At 41.0% G+C, this 25,449-nt stretch overlaps 2 protein-coding genes across 2 annotated transcripts in view; one reads left to right on the plus strand and one right to left on the minus strand.

Moving 5' to 3' along the window:
* Positions 1-7,993, minus strand: part of WASHC5 (WASH complex subunit 5) — a 24,775-nt gene extending 16,782 nt beyond the window's left edge. Inside the window, exons 1-8 of the mRNA XM_064154277.1 lie at positions 7,860-7,993; positions 6,637-6,934; positions 4,513-4,658; positions 3,500-3,584; positions 3,150-3,250; positions 2,573-2,765; positions 1,388-1,540; positions 490-603 (exon numbers count right to left, since the gene is read on the minus strand). Coding sequence (XP_064010347.1) covers positions 490-603; positions 1,388-1,540; positions 2,573-2,765; positions 3,150-3,250; positions 3,500-3,584; positions 4,513-4,658; positions 6,637-6,822 — 978 coding nt within the window. The 5' untranslated portion in view covers positions 6,823-6,934; positions 7,860-7,993. The remainder of the gene's footprint in view (positions 1-489; positions 604-1,387; positions 1,541-2,572; positions 2,766-3,149; positions 3,251-3,499; positions 3,585-4,512; positions 4,659-6,636; positions 6,935-7,859) is intronic.
* An 84-nt stretch (positions 7,994-8,077) lies between these two features.
* NSMCE2 (NSE2 (MMS21) homolog, SMC5-SMC6 complex SUMO ligase) overlaps positions 8,078-25,449 on the plus strand; it is a 143,394-nt gene continuing 126,022 nt past the window's right edge. The window contains exons 1-2 of the mRNA XM_064154278.1: positions 8,078-8,170; positions 12,243-12,391. Of these exons, the coding sequence (XP_064010348.1) occupies positions 12,259-12,391 (133 nt within the window). The 5' untranslated portion in view covers positions 8,078-8,170; positions 12,243-12,258. The remainder of the gene's footprint in view (positions 8,171-12,242; positions 12,392-25,449) is intronic.

Here is a 25,449-nt window from a genome sequence, read left to right on the forward strand (position 1 = left end):
GTATTTTACGTGAAAGAACTAAGTGCATTGCATCATACAACATTCTGGCATCACTCCTTAGAAATTAGAGGTTTATTTCAGAGTATTTTATTTGAGAGGTTCCATTAAAAACTGACCAAGTGCCACATTCATAAATGTGTAAGATCTAAAACTGGCACCTATGAAACACCAAACAGTATAGTCAGCTCATGGCATCCCACTACTGAACAACATGGTGATGAGTGCAAGCACCAATAAAGTCACTCCCCTGAAACCTTTCAGGGAAACAAAGACTGCAAGAGAATTGAAACAAGCAGTGCTGTGAAGACCAGATTTTGAAGCTTTGGAGTATCTAATTCAGAGTTATGCACTCAAAGTATTGTCCTTGAATGTAATACAATTAATTGCAAGTAAGAAAAAAGACTCACACATTATTGATGTCATATAATATACTTCAGATGTCCACACAGCTTGACTCTTCCTAAAAACACCTAACTCTGGCTTATGTACCTGTTCTTTGACGTTTGAAAGATCCAGTGTGTAGTTGAGGGCAGTTTTAGCAGCTTTGTAGGGTTCCCATGCCTCTGCTAGATTTACAGTGATTCCCATGTAAATGCTAATCACCTAGAGATTGGAAGCAGAAAACAAGAAGTTGCATTTATGTTTTTATTAAGAATAGGACATAGTACTTTTCATTTAGCAATGCGAGTAGAAAGTGATATGCTAAATAGAACTAAACATAAAACTAAACTTCTCTGGCATCTGTACTTTTTGCTCCACTACCTTTGGAAATCAAGACGACTTTGGAATAAAAGTTACATAGTTAATTAGAGGCTTCATTGTGAAAACAAGCTGACTGTTCTTTCAGTCACTACATATGATCCTTGGACTCTATTTTATTCCCTACCAGTGACTCTTTTTTCATTTCCATGATAGTATGCATGAGACCTATGGAAGCAAGTGGCAAAACCACTTTGATGGGGTGGCAGGGGAATGACCTGAATGAATCCTGCTGCATGAAGGCCAAAGCTGAAATGTAATGCAACTTCGATGGTGAACACAAACAGAAGGAAATTAGGATTCTACACTTAGATTTTTGAAGAGCAAAACGGAACAGATTTCAGACCCCTAGCCCAGGTTTAAGTACAATTGAAAACACAGAATTGTAGTTGACTCACAAGTGTTTGTAAGACAACTGAAAATGAAAGTTTTGATTAACCAACAGAAGGATATACAGAACTGTGGCATTTACAAGCTTCATTATGAACAAAGTAAAATTCACCTGATAGGAATTTATTCTATTTTTAGGACATTATTATTTTCTATAATGCATGCTGCTAAAAAGAAGATAAACTGTTCCTATAACATTAAACCCAAGGAACACTTTTAAAAAACAATTGTTTCTTACCCAATTATCTGGAAAGTATTTATCCACTATCTCTCTCATTTTTGCTTGCTGAGTGTGAAGAATAGAAGGGTCAAAATAGAGTATCACATAGAGCATAGCAGCCTGAGTAGCCAGGGCAGTGCTGCGGTGTTCTGGCAATGGATATGCTGAAACCTAGGACAAGGGAACCAAAAAAAATGGAATATAATGTGACATAAATCTCTTGCAAACATGATGAGACACAAAAAAGAGTACAATGCATAGATATCAAGAGGCAAGAAGGGTATGTGGGTAAGCTGGACATGCTTACATAAGCAGCATATTCACCAGAAAAAAATATACAGAATATAAAAGTTGACTGTGTAGTTGTCTGTTAACTTTAACAGGATATAATATTATTATGCTGTAGATGAGTCACAGGAGGTGGAGAGATTAAGATGAGTTGAAAGGAGCAAAGTCAGAAGTATTTTGTACAACTGTGCATGTCTAATTAATTTCATTCATTTAATTCAAAAAAGTAATAGACAATTTGGATGCAAATCATCAATTTTGTATATGCCAGCACAATCAAAAAGATTCTAATTTTCATTTAAAAATACATAGACCAATATACTAACAGACCTTCATGCTAAAAGTAAAAAAAGGAAAAAAGTTGGCATCAAAATCATATTCAACAAGATATAAGAATTTGTCATTAGGAAAAAAGTTCTCTGCTTTGATTTAGTATTTTTCTTTACTTTTCTTTGGTTAATTAGGTTAACTGTTCAGTCCAGTAAGAAAAATTAGGAGTATTCTGCCTATTGCCATCAAGAACAAGCTGCAAGTACCACTACTTACGTTGTTATCTGTTAGTGGGGAGATCAGAGCAGAGTGAAGGGTCCCAGAACAAAGTGGGACGTATTATTTACATTTTGGCTTTTTATCCCTTTCAGCAAATCAATGAATGAGATAGACTTCATAGTTATTTTCTTTTTACAACCAATGATCTAATTTCTCTCATTAAGATATTCCCATTAGCCTCAAACCAGCACCTCTGGAGATACTTAAAATCCAACTGGACACACTCCTGGGCAATCTGCTCTATCTGACTCTGAGCCAGCAGGTTAGACCTGGTGATCTCTTCCAACCTCTATGATTCTTTATAACTGACATTTAAAAATCACTTTATATTCAGTTGTAGATGCCTCTTATCTCACAGTAACTTACCTGGTTATAAATGTCATCTGACCGTAACCGGCCAATAACCATACTGATGAATGTTTCACTTATGGGTACCCTGCTGAAGTAACTCTCAGGGTAGTTTGGAGGTCGTTTAGCTCCAGGTTGGCTTGAGTATCCAGTGCTTCGAAGCAATTTACAGATGTCATCTAAATTGGAGTCAGCAGAGGATCGGGCTGCACTGTTTTACAAAAGAAAGGAACAAAAATCAAGCTCTATGACCTGAAAATTGCCTCTTCTCCCTCCCTTGTAATCGTGCCTTTTCTCCAAGACAGTGATCAGATACTGGTCTGGGAGATTTCTGGTTGCTTACTCCATTAATCAGACGTTCATTATATCATAGGAGGATACTGCTAAGTGTCCATACTGGAATCCCAGATCGGCGCACAAAGCATGAACAGAAAAAAATAACTTCAGTCAGAAACAAAAATTAACTTTATGTTCAAAGGAACAGTTTTGCTCTGTTGGATTTTTGGGTGTTTTTTGTGCTGTGAATGTAGTTAACTAAATACATCACATTACACCCTTTTACCCTCAGGTGCTTCTGAAAACCAATATACATTACCTGTATCTGTAGTAGGAAACCAACATTCTTTCTCTGACCTCTCCTTCAATCTTCTGGTCAATAACCAGTAGCATGACTCCATATAAATAGAGTGCTTCACACTGTTTAGGAAAAAGAACAAAGGGAAGAAGCCACATAACCTGAATTTGTACTAACCCATAAAGACAGGTATGTACTGGTAAGCTAACACAATGTCAAGTACAATATGAAAAACAGTGTACTTCTGGTATTTGTCCTTCTAAAAGCAACTCACAGCATTTCCTTGCATTCAGTTAACTTAAATCTTTGTCTAGTTTGGCACTAAACTAGTTGGTTCATTTTCCACTATTACGGAATTGTTCAATACTTACTAGAAGCTGCTTTCCATCTTCATTAAGGAGGACTGTTTCTAATGTTTGCTGAATGTAAATTCCTTCATTGAGGTCATCTAAATATCTAGGGAGCACAACAAAGAGTTAATCACTGACTATTTTGCTCTCAAATCCTATCTTCTAAGAACTTGACTAGCCAGATTTCTCTGCAAGTCAACAGACACATCAGAACATCACCTTAGTACAAGCAGCATGCAGTATTTCAGACAAAGAGATGCTCTACAATGAAGTAAGAAGCTGGAACTCCTAGCCAGAACCAACTGGTGGACAAAAGCCTCCTGCCAGGTCCTGATGGTGTATGTGAAACACACCAGAGGAGACTCTCTAATTTACAGCTAACATCATCTTCTTGTGGACAGATAACAGCCTGAGAAGACAGTATGAGAAGGCTTCTACTGCAAAATTTAGTGCAACTGTCCTTTTCAAGTTATCTCAGAAACATGGTAAATATTTCATCCTTTAATTAACCTTAATAGGACCAATAACAAAACCCCCTCTCATACATAAGATTCTCTGAAACTTTTTCTTATGAGTATTTTATGAACCTTTCATATAGTTTTTTACAAATAAGGGAGCACAACTGTGAATATGGCAAGTCCACTGAAAAATTAATTTCAGGAAAATAATGCCAATGAAAATCAAAAAACTCTACCTGATAGCCTGTTTTGCAAGACCACAAAAACTTAGTTTAACAATATGAAGTCTCCTTTCATTAAAAACATCTTCAAGACAAGCTCCAAGACAGAGAAGAAAAATTAGCTCTAGCTTAAAGCTGAGAGAATGAAGTAGTAAGGTTAAATGTTTCTGGGTCATACATTAAACTGGTAAACCACAGTGGGAGGAGCAATTAGTGTTCACTCCAGCAACACATGAGCACTTGAATATGTTTCAAGAGTGAGTATGCTGTGTCTGCAAGACAAAAGCTTCTCATTATTAAGACTAAACAGTACTGTAGTCTTGAAGAAAACCCAGGTCTCTGTAAGAAACCATACCTGTTTAAATCTACAATGTATTTATGTACACTCTGGAAAGCTAGATAAAATCTTGTCAAAATTTCTATGTTGTTTTCACGAAATTCTTCATCTAAATCCAGGAGCTCAGGTTTTGCTTCCAGTTTGCCTTCACATGTCTCAGGCCCCTAAGAAAAGACATTCATCTTTAGAGACCATACTCAACTCCGGCCTCTGGTATTACTTCTTTTCAGACACAGAACATGTACAACCACCACCATGTGCATGACACCAGAATTAACCTTTCTTACTAGAACACAGATCTGTAGTTTTCCAAGGTACTTTACCATTGAACACTGATTCCATAAAGATGAGTTAGAATCTGCAATGACTTTAAATACCATTTATGATACGTAACCATGAGAAAAAATAGTTAACACTTTGGGTAAAGTCCCAATGCATCTGAAGCCAGTCTGCTTTTTGTAGTGGTAACCACCTCCCTCCTAGACTGCTGTTTTTTTTAGCTTTCACACATTTCATCTGATTTATTTCTCAGGCAGAAATATTTTCTGATTTTTATGCTTATTTATTTATTAATAAGACTCTGGCTCTAGCTCAGCATTAGTCACTCAAACTAATGCAAAAAACCAATGCAAATAACAACCATAGGGTAAAAAATTGTTGGGATGAAGAGCCTGACTTCCTTACATCAATGGCACATTTTTTTCTAGTCATCTAATCTAAACATTTCTCACTACCACCATTTGATCTTGCCACCTAATTTAAAATATGGCCTATACAGATGACTGATTTTGTGTGGTTTAAAAAAAATACTCTTCTGCTTCTCTTTTTGTGCAAAATACCTACATCAAGCAAGGGAAAAAAACAGCTCTCAAACTACCCATGAAGATGAAATACATGGAGTAAACAGTCCATCTCCCCTCATTAGCTAATTCTATGAATCACGAATACAGAAATGGCACAGCTCAGTGAAAATATCTGCAGATTCACTTTTATCTGCTTTATATGTATGTCTTTCATGGGTTTTGAGGTGATTATTCTGAAAAGCAGCAGCACTGTTTCTTTAACATTAAAAATGATCTTACAATTATCCTTGAAATTTAATTTCTCACCAATCATACACATCTGCTTTTAAATTTTCATGTAATTTGTGCAAAAAAGAAAAAGACTTCTAACAAATACTTAGATCTAAATGTATCTGAGAAATCATTTGTGCTCAGGGTTTTCAGAGTCAAAGGCTCAGTTAGTGCTTGAAATTTACAACTCCTATTGAAAAGAAAAAAAATCCCTCCCACCTCTGCTTCACTATTAGCACTTCTTGTAGGCACACAAAATCAGATTAGATAATCTCTGCAGTTCCTTCTTAATCATGCTAGAGAATGGCAGAGAAATAGGTACTTCAAGAAGATTGATTTTGTAAGGGAAATAAGGGCTTTTCATGGACAGCACTCTTTGTTTATTCAGCACCTGTGACAAGCCCAGCAAATGAACAGTACCGTCAAACAGGAAAGCAAAAAGCAGTTCTCATGCCTACAAAGATAAGCAGAAGATGGGCATACTGCCCACAGTACTGCTTCAAAGGAAAACAATCATCAGAACAGACTTAGAACCTGCTAAAGTACAATTTCATGTTCCTGCATGAAATAATAACAGTAATAATAATAAATATCCCCATAATCCAATACACCATTTTTATACAATCAGTTTCTAACCCAAGTCCACAGCAAACATTTTGAAGGGTGTAGCTGGGACTATTCTTGAATGAACTTAAAACTGCCACCTCCTTCTTGTCCAGATACTCTCAGTGCACATGCAGCTTACACTTCGATTCTGTATGGGAGTCTAAGCACAGAATCTTCCCAGGCTTGTTTGCTTGCTGAAATGAGTAAGATGAGGCTGAACATGATGAGAAATATATAAAGTAAAAGACAACCCAGAAGCAGAATGCTAGCAGGCAAGCATACTCCACTTGTATTTGAGTTTAGTGAATTTTTGGTAGAAACTAGGCAAGGAAGAAGTCACAATAGTCAATTCTGAATAATTCTAATAATAAATACAATAAATCAGAAGTGGCTGTTTCATCACCAGAAGTACCCTCACACAAAACAGCAACTCCTCAAGAAACTGAACAACAAAAGGATTTACCTTAAAATAACTGAAATCAAAGATGATATCTCCATACTTCTGTTGATCAGCCTTGTCTTTCAGCCTGAAAACACCAGGGATAAATTCAGAAAGCCTCAGAAGTTCTGCAATGATGGCATTCCCGCAGGAGACTATCCGAAGAATGGCCTGACCACAAAGATTGTTTTCAGCTAGAAAATCAACCATCGTGGAGCTAAACTTGACAGAGAAGCAGAGGTCTTGAAGTCAGATTCTGAACGTTAATCTTTAGGTTATTTGAAGAAGTTCTGATGAGAAAATTCTCTGCGCCATTAATAACCTGCAAAAACCAAAATCACCAACAGTGGTTTCTGTTAATACTTTTCATAGCATACTCCCAAATCTTCTGGTTTATGAAATCTAAATTATCTCTAGCTTTGTAAAATTGGAGGGGAGAGGGGAAGGGCACTGAATTTATCTTCAGTACATGTCTTATGTTTAACTCAGGGACATGTGTAACCAGGCGAGGAAAGCAGGATCTTCTGTACTGAACAGTTGATGCAGTCTACTAAAGAATGGAATGGTCACAAAGCCTCAAGGAATTGAGACCAGGCAAGGAGACGGCAGCAAAGAAAGCAAAGCCATGTTACAAGATGTGTTCATAATAGCCGTTTTAAAGATACAAGCCAGGTGACTGCAATAGGCTTTAGCGACAAGGAAAACTTTTTCTAGCACATAAAAATGACACAGCTCTGTTGCTTTATTGATTGCTGGAGTGCTAGCTTTTGTGGCTGCGTTTCCTGGACACAGTTCTATATGCTGACATGTTTCCTAAATGATAAGGAGCGCAGCACTGCTAAAACCAAGCTTGTACGTTTGGGAACATCTACGGGAAGTTATAAGTTGATTTTTCACCAATAACCTCCCCAACCACTGAGATAAAGTCAAGACGACAGTGCCTCTGCCGCCGCAAACGGAGTGCCATGAGAGCGGCCTCCCGGTGAGCCGAGGTGCAGGGTATCAGTCCTCCAAGCTCCACCACCGGGCGCACAGTGCGCCCCGGACGCCGCCACTACCTCCCGTCCCTCCCCGCCAGGAGAGCCTCCGGCCGGGCCGCTCCAACGGCGCCGCCTCCCTTTCTCCCGGTCTGAACCCCGCCTCGGGGTACTCGCCGCCACGCCGGACCAACCGCTACCTCCGCTCCCGCCGCCACCCCCTGCACAGCGGTCGCCCCACCAGTGCCACCCGCGCCCGGCGGCGCTCACCCTGCCCCGCCACCGATGCGGTGCGTGGAGGCAGCGCCTAAGGGCAAGGCCAGCAGGCGCCGGCGGGGAGCTACGGCGGCAGACGAGGAACGAGAAGCCGGAGGCAGCAACCCCAACACAGCCCAGCTCAGCCCGGCCATGGAATGATGGCGCCGTCACGTGGAGAGGCGCCGGCTGATGAGGCCGTTCCGCCGCCCGCCCGCACCGCCTCCCCCGGGCCCAGCGCGCCCGCCTCCCGCCGCCCGGGGCACCGCTCTGCGGGCTACCTCCGGCCCGGGAGCCCCTTCGGACCCGGGGAGCAGCAGCTGCTGGTAAGGGGGACTGACTTCGCCGTCCCCTTCACCTCTGCAGGGCTGAGGGCAGCGCTGTCCAGGCCGAGGGAGCGGGGAAAGTCGGGCGGGGAAAGGATGTGGGGCCATTGCCCTCCGTGCGGGACTGACAAGGGGCAGAGGGACCAGGCCAGCTGCCCTGGCTTGTCGTGGACGGGGTAGGGAAGTGAGGTGGAGTGGTTGGGATAGTGGAACTTACTGCATGATGGGCTTTTCTCTCTACCTGTGATGCATGTTCATGGAGTGACGGCGTTATGGTCAATCCTGGTAGCCAGCGAGCACTTGCCACTCTCTTTGAAGCATAGAGAAATCACTGGTCATTTTCTCCAGTCTTTAAAAGAAGTAGTGGTAGAATAGAATCTGTGATTTAAGTTGGCTTGCTTGGTAATCCTGTCTGGACCGTTGGATCACTTGTTGTTAAAACCCAAACCCTACCTCGACGGTCTCCCTTGGTCTTTTTGACTCTGAGTTTGGTGCTTGAGTTTTCCAGAAGTGAGGGGAGTTGGAGGCTCGGGGTTGGAAGTGTTAAGTGCTTAATTGATACACAACAACCCCATGCAGAGATACAGGCTGGGGTCGGAGTGGCTGGAGAGCAGCCAAACAGAGAGGGATCTGGGGGTGCTGATTGATACCCGCCTGAACATGAGCCAGCAGTGTGCCCAGGTGGCCAAGAAAGCCAATGGCATCCTGGCCTGCATCAGGGATGGTGTGGTCAGCAGGAGCAGGCAGGTCATTCTGCCCCTGTACTCTGCACTGGTTAGACCACACCTTGAGTACTGTGTTCAGTTCTGGGCCCCCCAGTTTAGGAAGGACATTGAGATGCTTGAGCATGTCCAGAGAAGGGCGACGAGGCTGGGGAGAGGCCTTGAGCACAGCCCTACGAGGAGAGGCTGAGGGAGCTGGGATTGGTTAGCCTGGAGAAGAGGAGGCTCAGGGGTGACCTTATTGCTGTCTACAACTATCTGAAGGGTGGTTGTGGCCAAGGGGAGGTTGCTCTCTTCTCTCAGGTGGCCAGCACCAGAACAAGAGGACACAGCCTCAAGCTGTGCCAGGGGAGATTTAGGCTGGAGGTGAGGAGAAAGTTCTTCACTGAGAGAGTCACTGGACACTGGAATGGGCTGCCCGGGGAGGTGGTGGAGTCGCCGTCCCTGGGGCTGTTCAAGGCAAGGTTGGACGTGGCACTTGGTGCCATGGTGTAGCCTTGAGCTCTGTGGTAAAGGGTTGGACTTGATGATCTGTGAGGTCTCTTCCAGCCCTGATGATACTGTGATACTGTGATACACCCATTGAACTCTGCTGTTAAACCAATTCCAGGGAGGAAAGTGGCTTTTCCTCTGAAGGCGGCATGGGCAACTGCACGCTGAAGTTGAAGAACTCACCTAGACAATTCAAGAGTGAAATCTGTGCTTGGAGTCATAAACAGTTCTAAAGAAAATAGTATTTTATTTTAAAAAAGGAAGATTTATCAAAAAATAGTTAAATTACTTTCCAAGAGGCAAATTTAGGTGAAACTACAATGGCAACGATTTAATGTTGTACACAGTAACTTCTGTTCCCCTGTAGTTTGCTTAGTGCTTCCACAAATGTCAAGGGAATGAAGAAGCCTTTTTAAATTTTCACTGATGTTTTTTGCAGATCCCTGCCATTCACAGTGTGTATCTGTGAAATTTCCAAAAGAACAGCAGCCATTCTCAGTGAGATTAACCCAAGTTCCAGAGGAAATTGGGTTCTTAGTCTTAGCTTTGATACGCTAAATGAGCCCAGAAAGATAAAGCTGCTAACGTGGTTTTATGTGGCTAGTTAATAGTGTTCATTTGGATCACAGAGGTTCCAAACAAACGGTCTTGCTAAGATGGAAGGTAGGAGAGCCCTGCAGAGGGACCTAGACAGGCTGGATGGGTGGGCAGAGGCCAATGGGATGAGATTTAACAAGGCCAAGTGCAGGGTTCTGCACTTTGGCCACAACAACTCCAAGCAGCGCTATAGGCTGGGGACAGAGTGGCTGGAGAGCAGCCAGGAGGAAAGGGACCTGGGGGTACTGATAGATAGTAAGCTGAAGATGAGCCAGCAGTGTGTCCAGGTGGCCAAGAGAGCCAATGGCATCCTGGCCTGTATTAGGAACAGTGTGGCCAGTAGGACAAGGGAGGTTATTCTTCCCCTGTACTCAGCACTGGTCAGGCCACACCTTGAGTACTGTGTCCAGTTCTGGGCCCCTCAATTCAAGAAAGATGTTGAGGTGCTGGAACATGTCCAGAGAAGGGCAACAAAGCTGGTGAGGAGCCTGGAGCACAAATCCTATGAGGAGAGGTTGAGGGAGCTGGGCCTGTTTAGCCTGGAGAAGAGGAGGCTCAGGGGTGATCTTATTACTGTCTACAACTACCTGAAGGGAGGCTGTAGCCAGGTGGGGGTGGCCTCTTCTCCTAGGCAACCAGCAACAGAACAAGGGGACACAGTCTCAAGTTGTGCCAGGGTAGGTATAGGCTGGATATTAGGAAGAAGTTCTTGCCAGAGAGAGTGATTTCCCATTGGAATGGGCTGCCCAGGGAGGTGGTGGAGGCACTGTCCCTGGGGGTCTTCAAGAAAAGACTGGATGAGGCACTTAGTGCCATGGTCTAGTTGATTGGATAGGACTGGGTGCTAGGTTGGACTGGATGATGTTGGAGGTCTCTTCCAACCTGGTTGATTCTATGATTCTAAGAGTGCTGGTGGACGAGTTCACTGTGAGACAGCAAATGCACTCTTGTGGCCAAGAAGGATTCATTAAGACAATGGTCAGCAGGTCAAGGGAAGTTCTAACCCATTACTCTGCCCTGGCGACGTCATATCTGGAGTGTTGTGTTCAGTCTGGGCTCCAGAGTTCAAGAGGGGCAGGGAGCTACTGAAGAGAGTCTGATAGAGTGTCACAAGTATAATTAGGGAACTGGAGTATCTCTTACAAGGAGAGGCTGAGAGACCTGAGGCTCTTCAGTATGGAAGACATTAGACTGACAGAGGATCTTATGGATGCATACAAATATCTGAAGGGTAGAGGTCATGAGGATGGGGCAGGACTCTCTTCATTGGTGGCCAGTGATAAGACAAGGGGCAATGGCTATAAACTAGAACACAGGAGGTTTCACTTGAACATGAGGAGAAACTTCCTTCCTTTGAGGGTGGTGGGTCACTGGAACAGGCTGCCCATGGAGGTTCTGGAGTCTCCTTCTCTGGAGACTTTCAAAACCCGCCTGTAGATGTTCCTGTGTAACCCGATCTAGGCGTAGCTGTGTTAGTAGGGTGGTTGAATTAGATGATCTCCAGAGGCCCCTTCCAAGCCCTACCATTCTGTGATTAATTATATGACATTTAGAGGGAACGTGGCAGTGTTGTTAAGGTTCAAGTGGGCACAAGGTTTAGTTCTAGAGTCCCAGGGTAAGTGGTAAAGGGAGAGCCTTGGGGTACTCAAAGCTGAGGCTTGGGCAAAACCTTCTCCGTTCTGTTTGGAACTCTAGAACTGAAAGTTTGTAGCATTTCTGGGAGAAAAAAGCAGCATTTTAAGGTGGACTTGTATTTTAAAATGGTGCTAGGTATTTTTAGTCATAAATACATTCTTGGAAAAGTGTCTCTCTTAGATATAGGCTTGTAATTGGTGAGGCAGAATTGGATGTAAGAAGTTGTATTTCTTTCCAGCCTAACTGATAACCTGCCTAGAAAACACAGAGAAATTTAGGGGCATGTGGGCTTCTTTGGATCTGAAATAGACCAGTAATTTTCAGGTAGACATAATCACTGAGCTTGAACTTCTTTGTGGTTTAACAGTAGGAATGAGTAGGTGAAAAGTTGCTTTTCGGTGATGTAGTTTTGCTTAGTATTGAGCAGGAGGTGAACTGAAAACCTCTGGTGAATTGTAGTTCCACTGAAATTACTGACACTTTGGGAGCTAAGGTTTTATTACTGCTTTCTGATGTTTCACTGCTTCTGTTGACACTGCTGTATAGTTAGCTGCCTGTGCTTCTGTTTTATTTCCAAACTGTTTGGGTGTGAAGTGCATTCAAAGTGTTTTATCTGTTATTTCTAGAATTAACAATTTCAAGATGCCAGGCGGCGCAAGGATCTCATTCAATGGTGTGGATTCCTCTCTTTCATCTTTGAAAAACTGCCAGGCTTACATAAATACCGGGATGGAAATTGCTACTCACGTTGCCCTTGACCTTGTGGAAAGTTTCAGTGAGTATATTCTTTTGTCTTGTATTTGGAATCTGACAGATGAGTCCTACACCTATGCATTTTGACTCGGCTGTTGTCAATATCTAGCTTCATAGCTCTTCTTGCTAGACCAGGGTGTTTTCATTCCAATCAGTTCATTGTCTTAATGCTGAATTCAGTTTCAGTGGAAATATCAGGCATTGTCCCAGCTTTTCTAAAACCTAAGGCTAATTGTGTTCTAGTGGTTGTGTCCTGCAGCTTTGTAAATACTTTAATGTTGCTGAACAAGATGAAGAAGACCTCTTAAGTGGGTGAATAAAATGACTTTTCATTCTAATACTGCTTCTTTGTGTGTACTTTATTTGAGGTTTAGGGCAAGATATATTAAAATAATGCTAATGATTTTGAGTATAAACCTTGACACATCTGTTAGGGTATGCAGTTTTTAAAATGCTGCCTCTTTCTCTGCTGAAAATCAGGCCCTTTTAGGGTGCTTCAATTTGGATATTTGCAAGTGGGGTATCATAAGTATGTGCTCCCTTTTAACAGTCTTGTTATTGCTGTTTCATAGTAACAGGTGCACTGCAAAGCTATTTTCAAAGGCAAACATTAGATATCCCCTTTCTCTTCTGAAATCTGCAATAAATTTTGCATTAGGGAAAAAAATGTAATGCTTCAAAACATATTGAATAGTTTTAATTATAAGTGGAGAGTGAAGGATGATAATCCTCTGAAACACAAGTTTTGCTGTTCATTATAAATCTTGCACTCAACTGAGCTAAGGTTTATGTACAATGAAGCTTTTCTCTTTATGTAGTGCAGTAGTTCTCTCTCCTCTTTATCCATACTGCTGTCAGTGACAGTTTCTGAGTAGAGGAAATGGAGAGCTTATCTGAACAGTCAACTTGGGATTCCCTCTGAGATAGAACTGGTTTAACCAGTTGTATTTCTTCTATTTGCAGTCACGCTCTCTCCTACTTTCTCTCCTGTTTTACCATAAGCAATACATGGAAGCAGAGTGATAGCACTGAAGTCTTTCATTCCCAAATCTGCAGAATGATTAACAGAAATTAGTTATTTGTATGAAAGTTAAAGCCTTGATCAATTTCACTGTTCAGTAGAAGCCCTTGTTGTGTTCCCATTTGGAGGGGTGAAAGGCATCTTAAGCTCTGCTGTTGCAGGTCTGCAGTTGGAAGTTGTGTTTTATACTCCTAGAAGATGTCACTGCCTTCCTCTCTTACCTGCTTCTGACACATTAGTCTTTAATTACAAACTTGAAGTAATTTTCTCCACTCAGGAATCAAAAATGCCACAGTTAGCATTCTATCCTGTATTACTCTTGATGAAATACCCATGGTCATTGTTATAGATAAGTGCTATCTTGTGACTGAAAATCAGCTCTAGACTAACACTGATTTTAGCAGGGCTGGCTTTGCTGTGGAACTGTAGTTATAGAATTTCCAAGCACAACCTTTTAACCTAGTCCATCCCACTGCCCTACAGAAAAAGACATGCCAGACTTGTGTCTGTAGTTTGTGACTCTTTGGTCTAGTTTTAGGGTGTTAGCTTTTTCCTTGCAATAGTTGTCTTTGCTTCTACTCATCTCCTGCCAGACGTATGTATGTGTGTACTGACAAATGAGTGAAGCTTCTTCATTTTTTAAGATTTGTTTTCACTCCCCTGACTACTTCACCTGGACTTCCAAGTTCTTATGTTCCTCACTCAGCACCATCAGGAAAGACAAAGGGTTTCTGTGACATGTTACTTTTGGAACAAATACTTGTGGCATTACAGGATTAGCATCACCTGATCTGCAACACTTGACTGTTCAGCTCTTGTCTCCAACACATATGTGACAATTTCTTTTTCTAGAATTATTACTCATCTATCCTACTTTGCCTTCATATTCTGAGGCAAAATTTTAATTTAATTTTGTGCCAATGTTAGATAATCTGTTTCTGCATTTGTGCTCCTATCCCACTTAAAAGTTGTTTTAATTTCCTGGAAAAAAAAAAGGTAACTCCAACTTCTGACAGGTTTCACTGCCAGGCTTTGTACAGGCAAAGAATTCTATTTGACTGATACCTTCACAGAAACAGTGCTTGTAAAACAAAGTATTTTGGTCCTGTGGACTTTCATATTGGACAACACTGTTTTTTGGGAGAGGTACCAGATATTTTCATAGCAAGTACACAAGAGAAGTTGTATTTACATCTGAAGATATATAACTGAAAAGGCAAAGTCAGTGCAGTAAGTGATGTCTGTTTCCTCTCTTAGTTGCTGTTCTCCAATAGCCCAATCCTGAAAACATTTACTGGTAAATGCATTTATTAAATAGTACACAGCAGTGTTTGCCACTGTGTATAGTTTAACCCAGTATCATGGAGGGACTTCCTAGAAATGTACCTAATGATAACTTAGATCAAAAGATCTACCTGGATCCCTTTGCCTTGTTTTAGGTGTGGTAGTGTGTTTGCTCTGGTGCTGTAGGTGAGATGCTTTATAGGCAGCAAATGCCATAGTTTTACATTTTGTTTTAACAATTAAGCAGTGACTTGGTGAAAGAACCTCTGTCTGATTTTTGTTTTCTAACTTTAGAGCTCTATATAATATAACAAATTTAAGCTTACTTTGACATGTGGAAAGGGATTTTATTTTATGCCCATTTGTGGGTGTTCCCTGTCAAGTAAAAACCACTTCCTACCTATTAGCACTGTAGGGCTAGAAAAGGTTCTGTGCTTTTTGACCTATTTAGGGGGGAGCAATATGAAGAACACTTGTAAAGGATGCAAAAGAAAAGAGTTTCGTGTTTCAGCACTTTTGTATGCGCGCCACGGTTGTTCAGGCAGAGTGACAATCAAAGATCGCTAGGGGGCAGAGAAAGATCGGCAGTGGTACTGCCATGCGTGTTATAAAGAGCACTGAAAAGAAATTGGCCTCTATCTGTACCTTGATCTGTGCATGATCCTTCAGTTGCCTAAAGCCCTCTCCAGTTAAACCATCCAGAGAACAAAGAACTCTTACACTGGTTATGGAAGCTATAAAATCCTTCCAAAGCAATTCTGAATAGAAGCTTTGCAAACAGATGTGCTAATATCACAGTATCACAGTATCACCAAGGTTGGAAGAGACCTCACAGATCACCAAGTCCAACCCTTTACCACAGAGCTCAAGGCTAGACCATGGCACCAAGTGCCACGTCCAATCCTGCCTTGAACAGCTCCAGGGACGGCGACTCCACCACCTCCCCGGGCAGCCCATTCCAGTGTCCAATGACTCTCTCAGTGAAGAACTTTCTCCTCACCTCCAGCCTAAATCTCCCCTGGTGCAGCCTGAGGCTGTGTCCTCTCATTCTGATGCTGGCCACCTGAGAGAAGAGAGCAACCTCCTCCTGGCCACAACCACCCTTCAGGTAGTTGTAGACAGCAATAAGGTCACCCCTGAGCCTCCTCTTCTCCAGGCTAACCAATCCCAGCTCCCTCAGCCTCTCCTCGTAGGGCTTGTGCTCAAGGCCTCTCACCAGCCTCATCGCCCTTCTCTGGACACGCTCAAGCATCTCAATGTCCTTCCTAAACTGGGGGGCCCAGAACTGAACACAGTACTCAAGGTGTGGTCTAACCAGTGCAGAGTACAGGGGCAGAATGACCTCCCTGCTCCTGCTGACCACACCATTCCTGATGCAGGCCAAGATGCCATTGGCTCTCTTGGCCACCTGGGCACACTGCTGGCTCATGTTCAGGCGGGTTCCATAGGATATGGAGGGAAAAAAACCTACTTGTTTGATCAAGGAACTAGAGGGCTGCTGATAGGAAGGGCAGGAATTGGCTCAAAATATTCCATGATTCATAGTTACCTTGTTAGCACTTTTCATCAGGCAGCTTGGATGTGCTGCAAACACTGGCTAAGGCTCTCAACTCTCAGGGAAGGTGAATGATGGTCACAGGAATTACTTAATTCACCACCATTGAATTGAAGCTCATCTGGGTGAATAATGCTGTATAGGGACATTGTAACGGTATCATAACCCAAAAGAGAAAAATAACACTTCCTATAACTGAGTGAAACAACTGAGAAAACTTTGTTAGAGAAAATAAAGGTTTCTGAGTTGGACATCAGGGACCTTAGACTAAACTGCTTGCTCATGAATAAATACCACTAGATCTTTCACACCTGCATTTTGGCTTAATGTCTGAAAGTTTCAGATCTATGGATGATCTTGGAAGTCTCTTCCAACCTGGTTGATTCTATGATTCTATGAACTAAAACACTGGGTTTTCTTTTCAAAAGTAATTTCAGATAGAGAATGTCTCCTGTTGAACTGAGACTATTCTTTCTGTACCCTGATTACTTTCAGGAAGTTGCTGTCTACATACTGACTCACTTCAGTCCTGCTTAAATGGAATTTATCTGTTTCTGGGTAAAGATAGTTTGCATGCCAGACAGTGCACATACTGATGCTGCTATTGATTACTGTTCATTACTATGCTGCTGTAGTTAAATTTATCCTGTCTGTGGAGTCCTGTGTACCTCTAAATGATATTCTGAAAATTGAACACTTTTGCTCTTCATATTTAACCTACATTCTGGTAATAACAACAGAGCCTTTTAGTTTGGGTGCAATTCTCAGGTTTGGTGTTCTTGGCTTTTCTATTTTTTTTCCTCCTATGTGTTCATTGTACTCAGAACATCCTCTCAACTTGGTATTTTCCCCTTTAAGTTTTGATGTTCTGTTTTGGAAAGATAAAGTAATCTCACTGGACACAGCTGTTCTGAGGAGTATAAATGACTGTTAGAGAAACTGACAAGAGAGGAAGGGTTCAATTAAATAATTAAACATTGTAGCTTTGCAATAAATAGTGATCAGAGGAATCTGGAAAAGGGAGGGAATCAGTTTCATGAAAATAAATTACAATTCAGATGACTTGGAAGATCTAAAGATTTATAGCCTGTCATCACATGCTTGCACATTCTGAAATGGAGGACAGAATGTAGCAATTAATCTAATTCTCCATGACCTTGAACAAGTTCATTTTACCACTTTCTGCAAAATAATAATGCCAATAACAATACATTCCTGTTTCATATGAGTAGAATCTTTCATATGAAAGATTTAATACTCAATATTTCTGGGCAGATTCACATGCATTTCAACTTGTGCATACAGTCTTCTTGACATCTGTTTGCAGTCCAGAATAGTAATTCAAAATTACTCCTTTCCATTTAAGCTTTATTTAAAGCTGTGAGATGTCTTGGAAATCCCAGTGAGAGGCACTACAGAAGTATGGACTTTTTACTATGGAATTGTAAATAATAACAGACCTTACATGAAGAAGTCAAAATATTGCACTGTAGAATTGAAACAATCTGAAATGTCTGTGAGCCTCTAATAGTATAAACACTCAATATCTGTTTCCAGCTTTTTGCTACCTCCTCTTTCTTTTGTGCCTTCTAGCATCTTGTTCACTTCTGCTGCACTCTGGAGATAAATCTGAAATTAGCTGCTGCCGCAATGACTCCCAAGTCTCTTTAAGAAATCTTCTGTTCACAATGTACTGTAAGAATGAGATAGTTGGACTATTGTGAAGTTCATTGCCAAATCTGCAATTAGCAAAGTCTTTATTTCATGAGTGATTCTATTGTGTAGTCCACTAATGCATTTATGTCTATTTTATTCTAGTACTACAGAGATTTCTGAAAAGAAATTGTCAGTGTTAAATATTCAGGTCAGACATTTATGAACACTTACAATCTCTAGCAAAAGAAGGTAGAGTTTCTGTTAAGTGATACTAATTTAGGTGAAGAATAGTTTTAGTGCATCTGAGCTGAAAACCTTTTCTTTTTCAAATAACTATTTTTCAGGTACAGGAACTTAATTTGGGAACTAAGACCTCCCTGTCCATTTAGAACTGCACTTAGAGCATTGAGCATCTTCATGGTGTCCTGTTGTGAGCAAATGTTGGTAAAGAGATTAAGGATCTATAAAGGTGAAAATTAGGTTCACCAAACTGAATGGCAAAGTCAACCACCAAAAAAAAGCTCATTTTATTTAATGAGTTAAAAAAGACAAGTTTTATGTTTGTTTCAGTCTTTCTACTGGTTAGAAACTGACATTATCTAAAGGTTGTATTTTTCTCTTCTTTCAAGAATATAATTGTGGTATAGAAACATTTAAAAATGTTATTTTAGGAAACAGCCCTAGGCTGCATCAAGGGAGGTTTGTGTTGGCTATTAGAAGAAACATCTTCACTGAAAGAGTTGTCAAACACTGAAGCAGGCTCCCCAGGGAGGTGGTTGAATCACCATTCCTGGAGGTGTTTAAAAGATGCACAGATGTGGTGCTGAGGGACACGGTTTAGCACCACATTTCATAGTTAGATAATGGTTGGACTTGATCTTAAAGATCCTTTCCAACAAACATAATTCTGTGATTCTATATAAAAAAAAATAGAAGCATAAAGCCAGACTGTCCAGTGCAAATGGAAAATAACTGGAAAGGCTGGAGACTAGGCACACTGCAGGCCAGGTTAGTAGGATTTCTTAGCTGAAAACTTCTGAAAAACATCTTTAACAGATAGGATTTTCTCTAATAACCCAAACAGGTTTTCTAGTAGAGAACAAGATGCATCCTTGATGTCTGAGAGTTCAAACCATGCATCACAGTCCCAGTGTGAAGTGTAGAATAGCTGGGAAGGAAGCAGTGAGAGGTGACCTCGTCAATGTTTATAAATATGTAAAGGGTGAGTGCCAGAAGGATGGAGCCAGGCTCTGCTTGGTGATGCCTCATGACAGGACAAGGGGCAAGGGGTGGAAGATGAGGCATAGGAAGTTTCATGTAAACATGAGGAGGAATTTTTTCCCTGTGAGGGTGACAGAACTCTGGAACAGGCTGCCCAGGGGGATGTGGAGTCTCCTTCTCCGGAGATATTCAAAACCCACCTGGCTGTGTTCCTGTGTGATCTGATATAGGTGATCCTGCTCTGGCAAGGGGGTTGGACTGGATGAGCTTTTGAGGTCCCTTCTAGCCCTTGACATTCTGTGATTCAGTTACTGCACCTGAACTCTAATTTTATTTTGGGAGGGTGGGGGGAAAAGAGCTGCTTTTCTTCTAAAACTTGCTCTAAAATACTGTGGTCAGCTGCTACCTCTGGCTGTTCACCGTCTGTGTTACATAGCAGTGATCTTCTCGTAAGCACTACTGGGGTCTGCATGACAATTCCTTCTATCTTTCTCCACAATTTGAAAGATTTTTCTGCTCACCAGTATGTACAGGGCAGGCCTCTGGGTCTTACAGAGTGTTAGTGATAGGATTCTTTGGCATGTGCTCCAGCTTAAGTTAGCCCTTTACAGCTCTGGCTTTTCCTGCTTGTCTGCTCATTTCCTGTTGCATAATCTGCCCTTGCCAGTAGAGTTTAACTCAGCTTTGGCTGCTGATCCCATTTGTCTGTTGCCCTTGCCCCAGAGCTGCCTCTGCTTTTCATGTGTGCTACACTGCATTTCACATGTACAATATCCTCCCTTTAACAACTGCTTTCTCTTCTCCAGGTTGCTTGGGATCCATTTGTGTTGTCATGCCTGCTAAATACTAGTTAAATAGTAGCTGGTAATGTGGGATCTTTTTTCAGAGTGGATTTAGCTCTTTGAGATTACCCACATCACTTTGATTTCTCTCATTGCTCTTTTAAAATGGTATTAAACAGGAATCACCCTGAATATTGCTGACCCTTGTTGACATAGGAGTGTGGAGCACACAACTGCTAGCCTAGTTTTATGAAATTATTGGCAGCCTTTTAATGAACAGTTGGTTCATGAGTTTCTGTTGCCTGCAGTGGCTTTCTAAACACATTGCAGCAACGTGTAACAGTCAGACTTCAACATTTTAAGTGATTTCCTTGCTGAGATCAGGGGATCTTTCCAGGGCAGTTTCTCTGTCCTTGACATAAACCTTCTCCTACTTGGAATGGTGCAAACTCCAATATAAGGATGGGCTCTGTAGCTGTGTTTGAATATAAAATGGTTTAAGTTTCTTAGTTTGGTCTTTTTATCTATTTATTTATTTCCTAGTTAATTTTTCATAGAAAGTTTAAATGCAGGATTCCTGGAATACCATACCATAATGTGGATCTTAATATTTTAACAACATTCTTGTCCATGAAATGACCATGATGTGATTGCTTTGGGAATCAGAAATAAACCTGTTGACACCTGCACTGCTCTGTTAGTTTCCATGGTGTTAGAGAATATTGTTCTTCATAAAATAATCAAAATACTTGCTCTGAGAATAGGCAACAGGCCAGAATGGCTCTTTGTAACCTGCTTGAGTGAGAGCTAGACTGAGGAAATGAGCAAGATGAAGCTTTGACTTGCTATCCTTTCAATTGCTATCCTGTTCTTGTCTAGGGAAGAAAAGCTGTGCCAAGATATTGTCTTGCACATCCTACCTCCCTTCACACAGGAGTTGTGGTTTCGTTAGATTGCTCTCACCTCACAGTGGACAAAGCTATGTCCTGTGTTGTAGGGACCTACGTGGAGAATCAGACCTTTTTTTATTCACCTTATGAGCCCATGTATCTGTGAAAGTGCTCATGGGAAGCAAGTAGATAACAATTTTATGTGTAGGGTAGGAATAGCACTAGAATTGAGCAATCTTTTACTTCTTTATGGACACAAAGGAACAATCTTACCTGGATCTGAAATCCCCCAGTGTGCTTCAGTCTCTCAGAATTTACTTTGTCTTTAAGTTAAGGGTTCCATGATTTATTTTTTTTTCTTCTTGTTGGAGAATGTAAGTGTAGAACATCAATATCCATCCCAGAGATAGATGACTTTTCACTGTCATTTGCTATACAAACATGTTTTCTGCTATGAGAGAAGGTGCTACAGAAAATGAAGAGAGGCTAGTGATCTGTGAAGTTCAGTAGCTCTTCTGTGTTAGCCTCTACCAGATGCTTCCAGCGAAGCTGCAAGAATTCCCCCACAATAGCAAACTGTTCACAGGAAGTTTCTTCCTAACCCCAGGCATTTATCTACCAGAAGCTGTTTGTTAACTGGTCTGCCTTGTTGCTACACCAGCGTCTGTGGTACTAATTGGTGGCTTGCACAAACTCAGTGCAGGCACCAAAATTACATCTTTCTTGTAGAGAAGGTTCCTTTCCTGTTGTTTAAAGTAAACTTGTATTTTCAGACATGTGAGATAAAATGTTTCAAATTCCTTTTCTCAAGAATACTGATTTTGTTTTCCTGGATGTTAGGAGGAAGTTCTTCACAGAGAGAGTGATTGGCATTGGAATGGGCTGCCCGGGGAGGTGGTGGAGTCACCGTCCCTGGAGATGTTCAGGAAAAGACTGGATGAGGCACTTGGTGCCATGGTCTAGTTGACTGAATAGGGCTGGGTGCTTGGTTGGGCTGGATGATCTTGGAGGTCTCTTCCAACCTGGTTGATTCTATGATTCCTTCAGATTCCTTGATTAAGTTTCATCCTTGTAGTAAAGATGTTCTCTTTTATTGTACATTATTCTTGAATTATTTTATAGGTATTTAACCTTTTAGCTAACAGTGGGGAAAACAGATAAGTTTTCTTGAGATAGGCAGGTAGATGCTGTCACACTTCATGTATTTCTATTCCAAGTAATTGCATTTTTTGAAACAAAAAGAACTGACTGAGTTCCTGTGAAATGTTTTTCTGAAGCAAAGCATTTTGTGCATTAGGCTCTTCAGTCAATACCAAAATTTTGAGAAGGTATGGTTGGATTAATTTTGTGTCTTACCTTTGTACTTAAGAAGCTACACTGTAATAATTACTTAAGACATTTATAGCCAGCACTGATGAGTCTGTTGCTGGAATGCAGCAGTTGGTTCTGAAGGCTGTTCTTCAAAGAAGCTGTCTTAAAAATGAAAATTTGGAAGTGTGCCTTCTTTGAAAATTTGGAAAAATATGGCTTGTAATGAAAGATTTGTCTTCTTTTATATTTATCCAGAAACCACCCTGTGACCATAGCCTATAATCTTACAAAGTGGGAAAAAACAAATATGTGGGGCTGTTATTATTTCCTAGCTGGAAAAAGAACACAGTGCAGTGAGGGAAAATTAGCTATATTAAGCAACATGCTTTTGTTCTGCTGGCTCTTTTGGTTTGGGTACTCAGTAAGCTGAGTGCATCCAAGTATTTTTGTTCCTCAGCTTCTGCAATTCTTGAGGGAAGGAGAAACCCATGAGGTGGCAGCAAAAGCTTTCCTGCAGCTTGTGTGGTTACTCCTTAACCTGCCGTGGTACTACAGCAACTCAAGCCTAGAAGGATTTAGAGGTGTTGGGGCCACATCGCCCTCCTCTTGCATTTAGTAATGTTAAATATAAATGGAGGATTAATAGTGAGAGAATTTGTGTTATCAGATCATAGATTGCAAGGATCAGCATGATCTAGTGGCTTGACTTCCTGCCTAGTACAGATCACTGCATTTCGTGCAGTTATTCTTGCATGAAGCTGGTGTGTTGTGACTGACCTAGACAGTACCATTCAAAGTGAAATCCAGTCCTGATTTAAAGCTGTCTTGCTTTAGTGTATTCTCATGGAAGAGTACTGACAGCTTGCCCCTGACCAGAAGGTTGCATTTTGGCCAGTCTCAGTTTTTGTCAGTACTCTTGTGAGTGCACAGACCTAAACTGTACAATTTTTATTTCTCAGGTTTCAGTAGGTGGTATTCACATAGTGTTTGATTTCAAATGCAAACATATGTATGTATGGATATTTTTTTTCTCCTGTATTTTCTTAAGGAAGTAGTAATTTTCTTCCCCAGAGGTCATTATAAGTTAGGGAGGTTTGCAGTCACCTGCTGCGTTACCTCATGTACATAGTATAAATTTCTCTGTGCCCCAGACCTCATAAATTCTTAGCAGTCTTCAAAATAGATCATAAGTGGGATTTAAATGCTGTATAGACCTTTTTGCAGACCCTCTGCACACTAGTGATGTTAACCTTGAGAGAATGAGTGAGCTTACAGCTGTAAGTTATAGGCCTGAAATTGCTGGGTGAGGTTCCTTGGCCTCTACTATGCATGAGATCAGAATAGATGATCCTAATGGTCTGTTTCAGCTTCAGAATACTATGAAGTACTGCAGAGGTCTTGTGCAGGCTCTTTAGCACAAAGATAAATCAACTTCTTTGAACAAAAGCCAGAGAGGAATATTTTATCTGTGTAATTTACTGTATGAAAATATTCTCTGTAGTATATTAATCTGTCACTTTCTTATCTTCATATTTCTGCCACAAAAGTGTGGCAGTAAGAAAATACTGCTAACTCCTGTTCAAATGTAGAGGCATACAGTATATATAGAAAGTAGTGTGGGCTTTGAAGGCTCACTCTGAAGGCTTTAATTTTTATCAATTTAAGTAGATCAGTATTCAGCTTTCAGTGATCTAACTGTGTGCTGGAATAACTAGGGAAGGAGGAGGAAACCACAAAAGTAGAAGAAAAATCAGGGGTTAGCAGCATTCAGGAAGATTAAGAATATAAAGCCGTTGTATTTCTTTTCTTGACTATTACATTAGGGAAAGATTTATCTGAGTTAAACATAAGTTTTGTGCTGACATGTTCTCAATGTTTGGCCAAAACATGAAAGAATCCCTTATGCAGACAAGATAATTCTGAAATGTTCATCCTGATCCCCTACAAGTAGCTGCAGGACACTCTTGTTTTTTTCTTTTTCTTGCCCTCTCCCCCCCCCCCCCCCCCCCGTTTTTTTTTCTTTTGATCTTTTTTTGCTTTCTCTTCTTTGTTCCTCTTTTTAAGAATTTGAGGACTTGACACTTCTTTTTATTACCTTTCTCTTTTTTGGTACTCAGATAACTTTCTTGACAGTGCATGCAGCATTGATTATGTGAGGGTTTTGCTCCTTTCAGATGAAAATAAACTTTACAAAATGCATTCCGACTCAAATCCAGGCTTTTTGACTTGTTTCCATTTACAATGGTATATAGCACACCGAAGCTCTGGTGAAGAATGAAGACTGAAATATGTACTGATTAAATTCCAAGAATGCAAATGGGAATGTTTGCTTTATCAGTCAGAATCACATGTAAGACTTACGTGTTCCTTATGATTGCTGACACTGAGACCTATGAAAAATTTCAGCCTTTAGAGGATATGCCGAGGTTGTCTGAATTGTAAATTAACATTTCTTTTTAATTATAATTTTCATAGGGTTTTTTTTGTCTCACTTCTCATTTTCCCTCAAGAAGAACGAGGAACTCATAGTAGCAATATATGAAGCAGATAAACCAGCTGAGTTGCTCCAAGTCTGATTTTGCTGAGGCCTTGAGGCTGGGTGCAGTTGTGCTTTCAAACTGCCACTGTATTTTGTGGCCTTGGGGAAGTCACTGAAGTTCACTAGGCATCAGTTTCCCTTCTATAAAAAGAAGTGCCAGAAGTGTTTTGAGAGGACATATGAACATCTGAATATCTCAAGCGCCTGCGTAGATTCTTCTGTTGCTGCTGGTGTCTTCTGTACTTGTGGAAATGATCATGCAAGAGTTGTGACTCATCTGTCATGGTGGCAGGTGATGGGAAAAGGTAGTTAGCCAGGAAAAGGTGAGTGCAGAAGAAAACAGCAGCATGTCAACGCTACCTTTCGTGAATTAACAAGTAGTAAGTATCTCATCTCCAAGAACCATTACAATGATATGTGTTAAGGCACTAAGTGAAGATTTGCACTTAGATGATTTTTTATGAGTGGATCCTACAGTCTTGTCTACAAGACAATAGCAGGTCAATAAATAATACTACATGAAGACAGAAAATGTTACACCCATTCAAAAAATGTGCTACTAAATCTGCTTATGTATAGAGAATTTACACTGAAACCTACGGTCTGGCAAAAGGTCAACTGAAATGACTGAGAATCCATCCCATCTCTGAATAAAGAATTCAACCTTGTATTTCTTCATTAGCCGTGTTTCAGTTTCCATGCACTGGATCTTATGTTTCTGTCTGATAATCAAAGAGCCCAGTATGTTCAGAAATCTTGAGGATGGTAGTGGTAAATCACCTTTAGCATCTCTCACTTAAACTTTGCAAGTTGAGCTGCTT

Source organism: Pogoniulus pusillus, chromosome 14 (genome assembly GCF_015220805.1).
Source record: "Pogoniulus pusillus isolate bPogPus1 chromosome 14, bPogPus1.pri, whole genome shotgun sequence".
Lineage (NCBI taxonomy): Eukaryota > Metazoa > Chordata > Aves > Piciformes > Lybiidae > Pogoniulus > Pogoniulus pusillus.